Source organism: Oncorhynchus nerka, linkage group LG15, assembly GCF_034236695.1.
Source record: "Oncorhynchus nerka isolate Pitt River linkage group LG15, Oner_Uvic_2.0, whole genome shotgun sequence".
Lineage (NCBI taxonomy): Eukaryota > Metazoa > Chordata > Actinopteri > Salmoniformes > Salmonidae > Oncorhynchus > Oncorhynchus nerka.
The window spans coordinates 48,788,754-48,802,465 of NC_088410.1; the positions used below are offsets into that span (position 1 = coordinate 48,788,754).

Consider the following 13,712-nt stretch of genomic DNA (forward strand, 5'->3'; position numbering starts at 1 on the left):
CCATGGCACATGGTTTATTAATTGACACAATTTTCCATTTATTATAACCTACTGCAGGCCCAAAACCTATGGGTTTAATCTTCTGAACTTATGTTTATATTGAAGATCGAAGCCACCGCTTAATGAGTTCCGAGAGCCTATCTGTTATCCAACTATTATTATTATTATTGAATGACAGAGCATGGGGACTGGTCTTGATAAATCAATCAGATTTCTATTTTGGAATATAAGGATTATTTTGCTCTTCACTTGCAGTCACCTACTTGCTTAGGCCTACAGTACTCTCGACCTGTCTCGTTGTACAGCGCCATATTTTCTTAACTGAAACCTTTTAATTAAATCGCTTTAGCCGTGATTGTAAAATCGGCTGATGCATTGGTCCAGAGCCAGGAGAGTCACGGAGAGTCACCTGTGAGCTCTGGAACGCCACCTTTTTTTTGTGTGCTTTATTACAAAATGGTAATTTAATAGCCCGGCTACTGTAGGTGTGAACCCCCCCCAACTTGCCATATATTCCATGTTTATTTCAACTACATGTTAGTTGCACTTCCCCCAGCTCCACGACCACGGGTAAAACCTAGCTGAGATGATCAATGTATTTGTTGCATTATTGTATCGTAATTTTCTCAAGCCAAAACGTCTTAATGGGCATCACCAGTTCATCTTTCCTTGTAGGCTTTGCAGAGTTACGGATGAATGTTTTCACTTGATGTCAAACAAGTTCGATCAGGTTTAAATTAGGAGACCTACATGTAGAGATGTTATACTGTAGGCCTACTGTAGGCGACATGAGTCTCACTAATGTTGAATAATGTGCTGTTAAAAGTGTTGTAGGTATTTTATTTAACCTTTTATTTTACTACATAAAGGTCTACTTACTCTGCTGGTGTCTTGACCTAGTTTATGCCCTCATTTGCAATGCAAATCTGGGCGGAAATGTGTTTTGGGCCATTGTCTGCATTTGGTCCATGCCTGGGCCTGCTACACACAAAGTTCTTTGTTTGTCAGACAAATCATTGCATCGAAACTACAGAACAAAACAAGAGAACACGCATGTTTACTGTTCTGGGGAGAAAAAAATATTTAAAATCTCTTCAACTGTCTTCTGACTGTGATTAGAGCGAAGTTGATTGCCTTTGCCGGGGCTCATCGTCTTCAACCATCATTGAGTCCATCTTACTGAGTCCACCAAATGCATTGTTTTCTAACCATTTCTGGATGGATCCATAACGAATTACTATGGGAATAAATATCACTGAATGACAGAAATATTGGAATAAATGTGTAGATTGATACGGGTGAAAAAAACATTTGAATATAAATGTTTGAATAATTCTGTAACGTAACAAAATGTGGAAAAAGTCAAGGTATCTGAATGCTTTGAGAATGCATTGTATATCACTAGTAGTACATTTACTCTTAATTCCTAATCTACACTTTCTTGCTTTGGTTACGTAATTGCTGTTAATGCATTAAATATTATTATTCCAGTCTTCCTGTTATCATTGTTGGAGTGGACACATTGTTTGCACAGTGTACAAACTATGCTACACTTGTGAGAAACGACTTTGTCAATTCAGTCATTGTCTTTTTGTTTGGAGCGCTCCCGTCAATGTTGACTAAGGACGCATACACACAAAGTAGCCCTATAGGCCACCTGGCCTGCTCACAAATGTAGGCATACGTCTTGATTTACCCAGTTTATCAATAGAGATTTACCATTAAAATAAATTACTACCATTATGTTGTTTTTGTAGTTGGATTGGTAAAAGGAAAAAATCACATTGATTTGCATGATTTTATTCATTAATGCATACATTCTAATGTCAAATGTAATGATATTAAACTCAAAGGATCTGTCTGGATCAAGTGCCATTCTGTGACTTTGGCTAATGCGCCTTATTGGTATTGAGTATCGTGATACTAAACCTGTCGAAGTCAAAATTATGGTATCGTGACAATACTATCGTCTCTTCCTTGTGTACTGTTGTATAGTCTACGTGCAGTGTTTAAACCCTAACTAAATATACTTTTTTCCCTCTACACAGAATTCTCACACCTTTCAGTAAGCTCATTTTCCGGGTATGGAGTCATCAGACGCTGAAAGCCGACATCTTATTGGGAATGGCTACATTGGAGATCAGTGAAACCCTAAAGTCCAATGATATGAAACGTGAGTTGATTCTCTTTTCCCTGTAAGGCACAGAGCAGGTAGTATGAAATGTGATGATCTGAAATCTCTGACTCTTTGATACTGGAAAAGCGTGATGCATTGGGACATAAGATATACGGTGCCTTCGGAAAGTATTCAGACCCCTTGACTTTTTCCACATTTTGTTACATTACAGCCTTATTCTGAAATGATAAATGTTTTTTCCCCCTCATCAGTCTACACACAATACCCAATAATGACAAAGCAAAAATAGGTTTTTAGACATTTTAGAAAATGTATAAAAAATAAACTTTCTCAGTATTTTGTTGAAGCACCGTTGGCAGCGTTTACAGCCTTGAGTCTTGGGTATGATGCTACAAGCTTGGCACACCTGTATGTGGGGAGTTTCTCCCATTCCTCTCTGCAGATCCTCTCAAGCTCTGTGAGGTTGGACGGGTAGCGTTGCTGCACAGCTATTCAAGTCCGGGCACTGGCTGGGCCACTCAAGGACATTCAGAGACTTGTCGCTAAGCCACTCCTGTGTTGTCTTGGCTGTGAGTCGTTGTCCAGTTGGAAGGTAAACCTTCACCTTTGACAAACTTCAAGCGGGCTGTCATGCCTTTTACTGAGGAGTGGCTTCCGTCTGGTCACTCTACCATTTGGTGGAGTGCTGCAGACATGGGTGTCATTCGAGAAGGTTCTCCCATCTCCACAGAGGAACTCTAGAGCTCTGTCAGAGTGACCATCAGGTTCTTGGTCACCTCCCTGACCAAGGCCCTTCTCCCTCGATTTCTCAGATTGGCCGTGCGGCCAGCTCTTGTAAGAATCTTGGTGGTTCCAAACTTCTTCCATGTAAGAACAATGGCCACTATGTTCTTAGGGACCTTTAATGCTGCAGACATTTTTTGGTACCCTTCCCCAGATCTGTCCCTTGACACAATCCTGTTTCGGAGCTCTATTGACAATTCCTTCGACCTCATGGCTTGGTTTTTGCTCTGACATGCACTGGCAACTGTGGGACTTTATATAGACCGGTGTGTGCCTTTCCAAATCATGCCCAATCAATTGAATTTACCACAGGTGGAAACAGGATGCACCTGAGCTAAATTTTGAGTAACATTATAAAAAAAAAACTTTTTGCTTTGTCATTATGGGGTAGTGTGTGTAGATTGCCAAGGATTTTTTTTGTTCATCCATTAGAAGAAGGCTGTGACGTAACAATGTGAAAAAGTCGAGGGGTCCGAAGGCACTGAACAAGGGCTTTGCAATATATATTTACATATAGTCCTTTATATACTAACATACTTTTTTGTCTTGTCAAGGCCTTCATATAGGCCTATATCTGCCTGAATGTGCACACATGTTATGGAAGAATTAGATTTTCTTCTCTAATCCACTATTTCATACATGTATGGTATTATTTGTGACGCAACCCTCACTCCAGTTTATATTAGCCCACTCTTGACTTTCACTCAAGCTGCTGAATGGGCTTACTCTGCCAATACAGTGAGCCCTTTCGGTCATGGTCGGCATGTGACCCTCAAACACCCGATTCATAAATTATTGCTCTACAGTCAGAGGTCAAAGGAACCAGACACACCACCTATCAAAGCTAATGAATAAAAATGATAATATGGTACATAAATGCTTTTCATACTTGTTATCCCAGCCATAGCTTTTTCAGGAACACAAGTCATATTTCTCACATGAGATGGGAATAGATCTAGGCTAGAATTCAAGCTAATCCACCACATCCATGCTTATACTGTCTTTAGTTTGTTTACAAACTAGCATCTGTGTACACGTGCTTACATGCCTGTATGTATGTGTGCACGTGCTTACATGCCTGTGTGTGTGCGCGCATGTATGTGTGGCGTGCATGCCATATCTCTCAACTCTCCTCTCCTGTGTGTCAGTCTCTGAGGTGGTGCACACCCTGCAGCTATGTTCAGACCGAGACCACACTGACGTGGTGGGGGACCTGTCAGTCTGTCTGGACGGCATGCAGGTGGACCCAGAGACATTCACCTCTGCAGAGAGGGACCATGGTGAGGGTCATGTGATTTTAAAAGGGATTGTTCACCTGAATAACAAAATCACGTATTGGTTTATCGTGTATAAATGCTAATATACACTACCGGTCAGAAGTTTTAGAACACCTACTCATTCAAGGGATGTTCTTTATTTTTACTATTTTCTACATTTTAGAATAATAGTGAAGACGTCAACTTTGAAATAACACATATAGAATCATGTAGTAACCCAAAATAATGTAGTAATCATGTAGTAACCCAAATGCCAAGAGTGTGCAAAGCTGTCATCATGGCAAAGGATGGTATTTGAAGAATGTGACTACATGATTCCATATGTGTTATTCCATAGTTTTGATGTGTTCACTATTATTCTACAATGTAGAAAATAGTAAAAATAAGGAAAAACTCTTCAATGAGTAGGTGTTCTAAAACTTTTGACCGGTAGTGTAGGTAACATTGACTTGCATTAGACTTGTGCCACATGTTAAAAAGTTAGCATTTGAAACAGCGGCCTGATCAAAGCATGGATTGCTGTCATACTTTGTCAATGGACAGCTTATATGGAAAGGAAACCAGTATGTAATTTGGGTGAACTATCCCTTTAATATGTTTCCCTGGATAGAATGGGATCAATTCTCCCCTCAGAATTGTATTCTTTATTTTGATTTTTAAAAACATTTCAACAGTTGCTGTTCCAAACGGGGAGGTGAGACAGAACAGAGATAGTGTCAACAGGTATTGTGTTTTTATACTTCTAAAATATTTTCTAACAATTGTTTTATGTCTTCTGTAAGTTCAAGTGAACAAACCTACTTTTGACAATTTTTGGAGATGTCCTTAAGGTATTGAGTCAGCAAAATACTGTTTTGTAATATTACTCAGTCAAAGTAGCATATCTTCCCAGTGTGAATACTAGATATGGGCACCGATATGGAAAATCTACAGTGGGGCAAAAAAGTATTTAGTCAGCCACCAATTGAGCAAGTTCTCCCACTTAAAAAGATGAGAGGCCTGTAATTTTCATCATAGGTACACTTCAACTATGACAAAATGAGAAAAACAAATCCAGAAAATCACATTGTAGGATTTTCAATTAATTTATTTGCAAAATATGGTGGAAATAAGTATTTGTCACCTACAAACAGAGGAGCCTCTTCTTTAAGAGGCTCCTCTGTCCTCCACTCGTTACCTGTATTAATGGCACCTGTTTGAACTTGTTATCAGTATAAAAGACACCTGTCCACAACCTCAAACAGTCACACTCCAAACTCCAAAGACCAAAGAGCTGTCAAAGGACACCAGAAACAAAGTTGTAGATACTTTTTTGCCCCACTGTATATCTATATCAGTTGAATTTTAGTCTGGGAAGTCCTGAAAACTGCTTGCTGATTGCAATTATCTTAACAAATAACATATCTTAACCTGTTGCAACGAGCAATCCCGTATCCGGGAGCCTCAAGCTCATTACCATAACGCAACGTTAACTATTCATGAAAATCGCAAATGAAATGAAATAAATATATTGGCTCACAAGCTTAGCCTTTTGTTAACAACACTGTTATCTCAGATTTTCAAAAAATGCTTTTCAACCATAGCTACACAAGCATTTGTGTAAGAGTATTGATAGCTAGCATAGCATTAAGCCTAGCATTCAGCAGGCAACATTTTCACAAAAACAAGAAAAGCATTCAAATAAAATCATTTACCTTTGAAGAACTTCGGATGTTTTCAATGAGGAGACTCAGTTAGATAGCAAATGTTCAGTTTTTCCAAAAATATTATTTTCAGTCATTACAACGCAAACTTTTTTCCAAATTAACTCCATAATATCGACAGAAACATGGCAAACGTTGTTTAGAATCGATCCTCAAGGTGTTTTTCACATATCTATTCGATGATAAGTCACTCGTGGCAGTTTGGTTTCTCCTCTGTTCAAAATGGAAAAATGCACGCACTTGGAGATTACGCAATAGTTTCGACGGAGGACACCGAGCGGACACCTGGTAAATGTAGTCTCTATGGTCAATTTTCCAATGATATGCCTACAAATACGTCACAATGCTGCAAACACCTTGGGGAAACGACATAAAGTGTAGGCTCATTCCTTGCGCATTCACAGCCATATAAGGAGACATTGGAACACAGCGCCTCAAAAATCTGGCTCACTTCCTGTATGAAATTTCATTTTGGTTTCGCCTGTAGCATTAGTTCTGTGGCACTCACAGACAATATCTTTGCAGTTTTGGAAACGTCAGAGTGTTTTCTTTCCAAAGTAAATTATATGCATAGTCGAGCATCTTTTCGTGACAAAATATCTTGTTTAAAACGGGAACGTTTTTCATCCAAAAATGAAATACTGCCCCCAGAGGTTCAAGAGGTTAACAATTCTTGATCCTACTTAATTTACATTCTTGGTTAGGGAGAGGGGGAGGACAATTTTCTTTTACATGACGTTAACACTTGACAGTATGTAAATATTTATATTGCTTTCATAAAAGTATTTTATAATTGTTGTCAGTGATGTGATCCTCCGGTATGTGTATATTGTAAAATTAAAAGTAGTAGTAGTATAAGTAAATAAAAAGGTTGATCACAAAATAAACGGCATTAAGGGAAGCAAAAAGTAATAGGCACTACCTGGCTTACATTATAGCCAAAACATCAAAGAAGAAGTATATGTTGAAAAAGGACTAGGAGCCATTGGCTATGTTACTTTTGTTTCTATTTTTTGATTTTTAGTGATAACATACCACCCAGATCCAGCAGGGACACGTCCCCCTCCAGTGACTCCACAGACGACTGGGTCATCGTCCCCAACGGCCACACGGTCAACAGCATGGGTTCTCCTGCCCCATCCCCAGGGGGCTCCAAGTCCACACGTCCCCCCAGACCTGCACGGCCTCCCCCACCCACCCCCCGCAGACCAGCCGCATCCCCAGGTGGGCACCACACAAAAATACTGTAGAAATACCATAGTATTACCCTAGATATATATGGCAGAAATACCACAGCAATACCATAGCCATACTATAGACATACTATAGAAAAAGTAAAACTATAGTAATACAATAGATAATCATAGAATTCTCTGACAGAACTATTGAAAGATATTCCTTTCATGTGTTGACATGCTAATGCCATTTATTGCGTTCTCATGTAATGAAACTATCATGGTTTCATGCCATTCGCTATTCATGCCATTTTGTGAAATTGAAAGAAATAAGTGCTGGCCAGATACGGTATTCAACACAGATATGCATTCTAGTAACCTTTAGCCTTATTTACTAGATTCTCATCGGCATCTCCTACTAGCGACCACAGCTAACATTCTCTCCTCCGTCCAGCCTCCTCCAGCAGCTCTACCCATAGCGAGGTGAGTGAGCCCCCGGCTTCATATGGCTCGTCCCTGGCCTCAGCCAGCGGGGCCTCCTCAGACCCCGCTCAGGAGAACGGAGCAGCACCCACACAGGCAGCCAGCGCCCCCCCAGCCATCGGGGCACCAGCCGGTGCACCCCCATCTGGTGGGCCCCCCCGAGTCATCCCTAACGGCCCACTGCCTCCAGGGTAAGGGGACTCATAGATGCCTAACCAGATGTTATAATGAGAAAGTACAAAAAGAACAAAACAAAAAAAGCCCTGACCAGCTACGTCTATAGAAAATGTGCAAGGTGCGTTCGTGTCTGTAGAGTCATTACTTCGTTTTAATGCACATATTCACCAACTAAGCTATTGCATATGTCAGGAGTTGACTGTATTTCCTATATAGCCTATTGTATGTTTTGTGCAATATATCCTTACGCTGTGTACCTGCATCATGTAAGAGATTTGGGCTTTATCACATCCGGATGCGATTGGGAGTCCCATAGGGCGGCACACAATTGGCCCAGCGTCGTCCGGGTTTGGCTGGGGTAGGCCGTCATTCGAAATAAAAATGAGTTCTTAACGGGCTTGCCTAGTTAAATAAAGGTTAAATAAATGTTTATGAATAACGGTTGACACTTCATTTTGATATTTCAAACAACCTCTCAACCGCCAGTAGATGGGACTTGAGAGATTTCTCACTCATTTGACAGTCAGTAGAAAAAATAATAGATTTACTGTAGTCAGCGTTAGTATGTTACATTAGCGCAGGTATCCCTATTGTATAATGCATAACGTGGTATTTACATGTAATAAGTATAAGTAGTAAAATATACGTCAGTTGCTAGTAATAATATTCTTTGAAATTTCAATGAATGTGAAACCACATTTTTGCTATGCTTTTTATGAGGAACTTAACATTCCTTTAGGTATTACGATTACATTTGTGCAAGCCTGTTGCCCGTCAAATGTAGTTGCTGACTGTTCTGTGTGTTTTTTGTATGAAGCTGGGAGCAGAGGGTGGACCAGAATGGCCGCATGTATTTCGTGGATCACATTGAGAAGAGGACGACATGGGACCGACCAGACTCTCTCCCCTCTGGGTAACTAACGCTTAAGAAACAAATACTTTATTCATCAAATCCTTATTTCATTTTTAATATACTGTATGTTTGGCTTCCATACGGCAGTAGTGTATAACTGAGCCTACTCTTTGAAAAGTAACCAATGTATTTTGGATTATAGTAACTAATGTGTATGTTACGCTGTATTAAAAAAAAGTGAGAAAGTACAATGATTAATAATTTTAGTTAAATTAGTTTCAGTAGAGCACCTGCACAAAGAGGACACGACTACTAGTTTGACATGAGGCACTAGGAATGTTGCATAGTACCAGTCCTAGCTCAGTTGTAATGCTAAATTCCTCTTTAGAGTAATATCAGCCCTGTTGTAATACTTTAGAAATTCCTTCCCTACTTGTTTCTTTGAGGTAAGTTTTGACCGACTGCCTTTGAATGTCTTGGTGCCGACTGGAGAGCTCTCCTTTGTCTACACCCATTCAGCATCATTCACACCCTCTTAAGCTTTAGCTCCACCAATCTCTTTAAGGGTTGATCTGAGCTTTCTGTCCTAACAGCAATCAAGCACCCAAGCTTACTGGCTAACAGTTGTTGCAGTGGCATTTTATTAAAATGGAAACTTGCATAGTGGAGTATTTTGTTTAGACATGTAGCTAGCTAGTGAAACAATGAACCATATTCACAACTCATAACGTTACTATGAATGTGCAGGTAGCTAACCAACCAAGTGCAATGTTAGCTAGCTAACATTAGGCTATAACTAGCCAAGCAAATGGCTCTTGAGATACGAATAATAAGATCGTACATGTAACGTTCGCTAGCGTACCAGTTAGCTAGCTAGCTAACAGTACACTTTAACTTGAAATCAAAACGACTTTGTAAAAATTTGAATCAGGTAATATCTGAAAATGTAGCTGACTAGGCGATCTTACCCATATGCATCACGTGACAAACTTCATTTGTCACGTGCTGAATACAACAAGACCGTACTGTTAAATGCTTACTTACAAGCCCTTAACCAACAGTGCAGTTCAAGAAGAAGAAAATATTTACCAAGTAAAATATAATATAGAGTAACACAATAAAATAACAATAACGAGGGTATATACAGCAGGTACCGGTACCTAGTCAGTGTGCGTGGGTACAGGTTAGTTGAGGTAATTTGTACATGTAGGTAGGGGTGAAGTGACTATGCATAGATAATAAACAGCAAGTAGCAGCATTGTCCAAAGCAAATGGGGGGGGGGGGGGGGGGTTCAATGTAAACAGTCGGATGGCCATTTGATTAATTGGTCAGCAGTCTTATGGCTTGGGGGTTCCTCCTTTAAAAGTTGTGAGCTTACGCTGCGGGACTACCATTTAATACGGTACCCTGCGTCACCACTTCATTGCTCCAGACCAGCACAAGGGGAGTTAGAGCACTGATTATGCAATTGGCTCCTACTGTGTCTCTAACTGAATGGGCAACATAAACCTAAGTAGAAACTGTTACACTAAGGTTTTATTATTTTATTTTGTTAGGATTTTTTTGCTCTTACTTTAGTACTGTAGGCCTATCCTGACCGGTCACGTTGTACAGTGCCTGAGTGGCGCAACTGTCTAAGACACTGCATAGCAGTGCAAGCTGTGTTGCTACAGATGCTGGTGCAGGGCCTCGAATGGGAGACCCATGAGATGACTGTATGTTTTTGTTTTTTCTCCCTCTAAAAACAGAAATAAATAATTCTAAATAACAAATGGGCTTTGTTTACAAATTAGTAACAATGTCTCATCCCATGTTCAAGAATGTCCTTTTTCTCAGTCATTTTACGTTATTTGAAAATAAAATAATCTCCAAAATATTTAAGGGACATTGCACTAATAATGGCGCTGACTAGGGAAATGTTTCCGCTGTTCTTATTGCCAGTCTGCACGTTCAAACTAAAACAATGTAACTAATAATGGCATCTTTATGCTTTCATTAATAAAATAATGATAAAAATGCTCTTTCAAAATGCCGATGTTTATTTAGTTATGGATCCATTGCGAATTACTATGGGAATAAATATCACAATTACAGAAATATCCTCTATGTAGTTATTTGCAGAGAGTCACGTTATATGTTTTGATACACTGTAGGCCTACCGTAGACATGTTGAGTAATATGCTGTTAAAAGTGGTGTAGGTCTTATTTATTTAAAGAGCATATTGAATTTAGAAGTAATAGCCTACAACTATTTTATCACCGTTTCGCACTGCTCTGAGACAAGCATTGGGACTGGTCTTGATGAATCAATGAGATTTTTATTTTCACTGAATCTCTGTTTGGGTATTGGTTAGACTAGAATTGGAATATTAAGGTGTAGAAATGTTATGCTCTTAGTGTAACCTTTATTTAATTAGGCAAGTCAGTTAATTAAGAACAAATTCTTATTTACAAGGACAGCCTACTCCTTCCTCCCCATCGGGGAATTGAACCCCGGTCTCCTGCAGGACACTGGATTCTTTAGCTAAATAGCCCAGTTCTGTGCTCCTGACCGTCACGTTGTACAGCTCCATATTTTCCGTTCCATCCTTACGGAAACCCAGAGGGTTTTTTGATTTCCTTGGAATAGAAACTCCATAATATTAATCAAATGAATCCCAAACTCTAAAAGTAATTGGAAAGGTAGATACAAATGATTTGTGATCTTGTGGTTACTATATAGAATGTAAAAAAGATGCTGTGTTTTTATTTACAGTAGTGATGGATAGCTGGTGACATTTTGAAACAGGTTTTCAAACACTTGTATCCCATTAGCAGGACAATAGACTCTTTATAGCCCGGCTACTGTAGGTGTGAACATCCCCCTACCTGCAATGTATCTGATGCATAAGTGTTACATTTCTAATGCAAAACAGCAGTACAGCATTTCTTCATCAACCTCTTTTCTGCTATCGTTAATAAAATGAGAAATACTCTTTCAAAATGCAGATGTTTATGTAGTTATGGATTCATTACAAATGACTGAATAAATATAAATAAGTGAATTACAGAAATATTGGAACAAAGTTGTCTAATGAAGGTAAGCAAATTGTTGCTTGCTGGAAAATACTTGTTCAAACACACGGTCATGTTGTACAGCGCCATTATGGCTATTAGTAGGGATATATTTTGGCCTTTCTGTGCACCATTGGCCCAGCGTTTCTCTGGTTGAATGTTTTGGCCCTTATTGAGGTTACAATCGCTCTCTTTCATTTATTTGAAAATGAAATAACTTAAAATATCGTTATATATTATCAAGTTGATGACACAGTCATATAGCAGCACCTACATAAAGCTGAGTGACTCACTCATTCATGGCGTTGGATCAAAATAAATAAGTAACAATGTTCTTTCTGATTAGTCTTTTAATAAAGAAATGGTTTGGTTATCCTGACCTGGACACCATGTACAGTATTATAATAGCCCATTATGGGCCATTAGCAGGACAATATACCTTTACCAACACCTCTCTGTATTTTGATACTTTGTTGATGGGATCTCCTGAGTGGATGGGGGCTCTCACAGTGCAAAATGAGTTGCTACAAATGCAGGTTTGAGACCCATAAGGTGGGTTTTGGTTTTAATTTAGAATCCTGCAATCATCTTTATGTAATTATTGGCGGCGAGTTCTTATTTACAAGGACAGCCTACTCCTTCCTCCCTGTCGGGGAAGAGAACCCCGGTCTCCCACGTACCCGCATTCTCTAGTACAGCCATTATTGAATGTACTTCAGGTCCCCGAGAAAGTCTGGACAGGGCCTGCTCTCCCTTATTTAAGGAATTAGGCACTTTCCCATGTTTACTACAGTATGTGTTGTAGGTTATATTTACTTGTCAGACTGCACAGTAGCCTAATAAACAAATGCAGGTGGCTTATATCTTCTAAATGCTTTATTATCCAAACGTGAAAGCATATACGATACAGTACTGCATTTCTTCATCAGCGTCTTCATGCTTTCGTTAATAAAATAATGATAAAAACACTCTTTCAAAATGCAGATGTTGATTTAGTTATGGATCCATAACTAATTACCATGGGAATAAATATCACTGAATTGCAGAAATATTGGAACAAAGTTGTCTAATGAAGGCAAACAAATTGTTGCTTACTGGAAAATACTCTTTCAAACACATGGTCACGTTGTACTGCGCCATTATTGCTATTAGCAAAATATCGTTATATATCACCTTCCCACTGTGGACATCCATTTCAGCATCGTTTCGCGCTGCTCTGAGGCAAGCATGGAGAAACGCAAATGTTCAATTATATTCCATGATATTCTGTACAGTTGACGTCGGAAGTTTACATACACTTAGGTTGGAGTCATTAACTTGTTTTTCAATCACTCCACACATTTCTTGTTAACAAACTATAGTTTTGGCAAGTCGGTTAGGTCATCTACTTTGTGCATGACACAATTTTTCCAACAATTGTTTACAGACAGATTATTTCACTCATAATTCACTGCATCACAATGCCAGTGGGTCAGAAGTTTACATACACTACATACACTTGACTGTGCCTTTAAACAGCTTTTTGATGTCATGGTTTAGGCCAATTGACATAATTTGAGTTAGTTGGAGGTCTACCTGTGGATGTATTCAAGGCCTACCTTCAAAGTCATTGCCTCTTTGCTTACCATCATGGGAAAATCAAAAGGAATCAGCCAAGACCTCAGGAAATAAATTGTAGACCTCCACAAGTCTGATTCATCCTTGGGAGCAATTTCCAAACGCCTGAAGGTACCATGTACAAACAATACTACACAAGTATAATGGGACCACGCAGCCGTCATACCGCTCAGGAAGGCGCGTTCTGAAGATGCTGGAGGAAACAGGGTGGAGGAAACCGGTACAAAAGTATCTATAGCCACAGTAAAACGAGTCCTACATTGGCATAACCTGAAAGGTCACTTAGCAAGGAAGAAGCCACTGCTCCAAAACCGCCATAAAAAAGCCAGACTACGGTTTGCAACTGCACATGTGGACAAAGATTGTACTTTTTGGAGAAACGTCTTCTGGTCTGATGAAACAAATATAGAGCTGTTTGGCCATAATGACCTTTTGTTATGTTTGGAGGCAAA

General features: G+C 39.4%; 1 protein-coding gene across 2 annotated transcripts in view; it reads left to right on the forward strand.

The window, feature by feature from the left end:
* Positions 1–13,712, forward strand: part of LOC115142839 (E3 ubiquitin-protein ligase Itchy-like) — a 61,719-nt gene that overhangs the window by 13,396 nt on the left and 34,611 nt on the right. For both annotated transcript variants that reach the window (XR_003865567.2, XM_029682622.2), the window contains exons 4-9: positions 2,049–2,173; positions 4,069–4,200; positions 4,872–4,920; positions 6,925–7,124; positions 7,530–7,749; positions 8,553–8,648. Coding sequence is in view for 1 of the 2 variants with exons in the window: in XM_029682622.2 (XP_029538482.1) it covers positions 2,049–2,173; positions 4,069–4,200; positions 4,872–4,920; positions 6,925–7,124; positions 7,530–7,749; positions 8,553–8,648 (822 nt within the window). In the remaining variant the exon portion in view is untranslated. The remainder of the gene's footprint in view (positions 1–2,048; positions 2,174–4,068; positions 4,201–4,871; positions 4,921–6,924; positions 7,125–7,529; positions 7,750–8,552; positions 8,649–13,712) is intronic.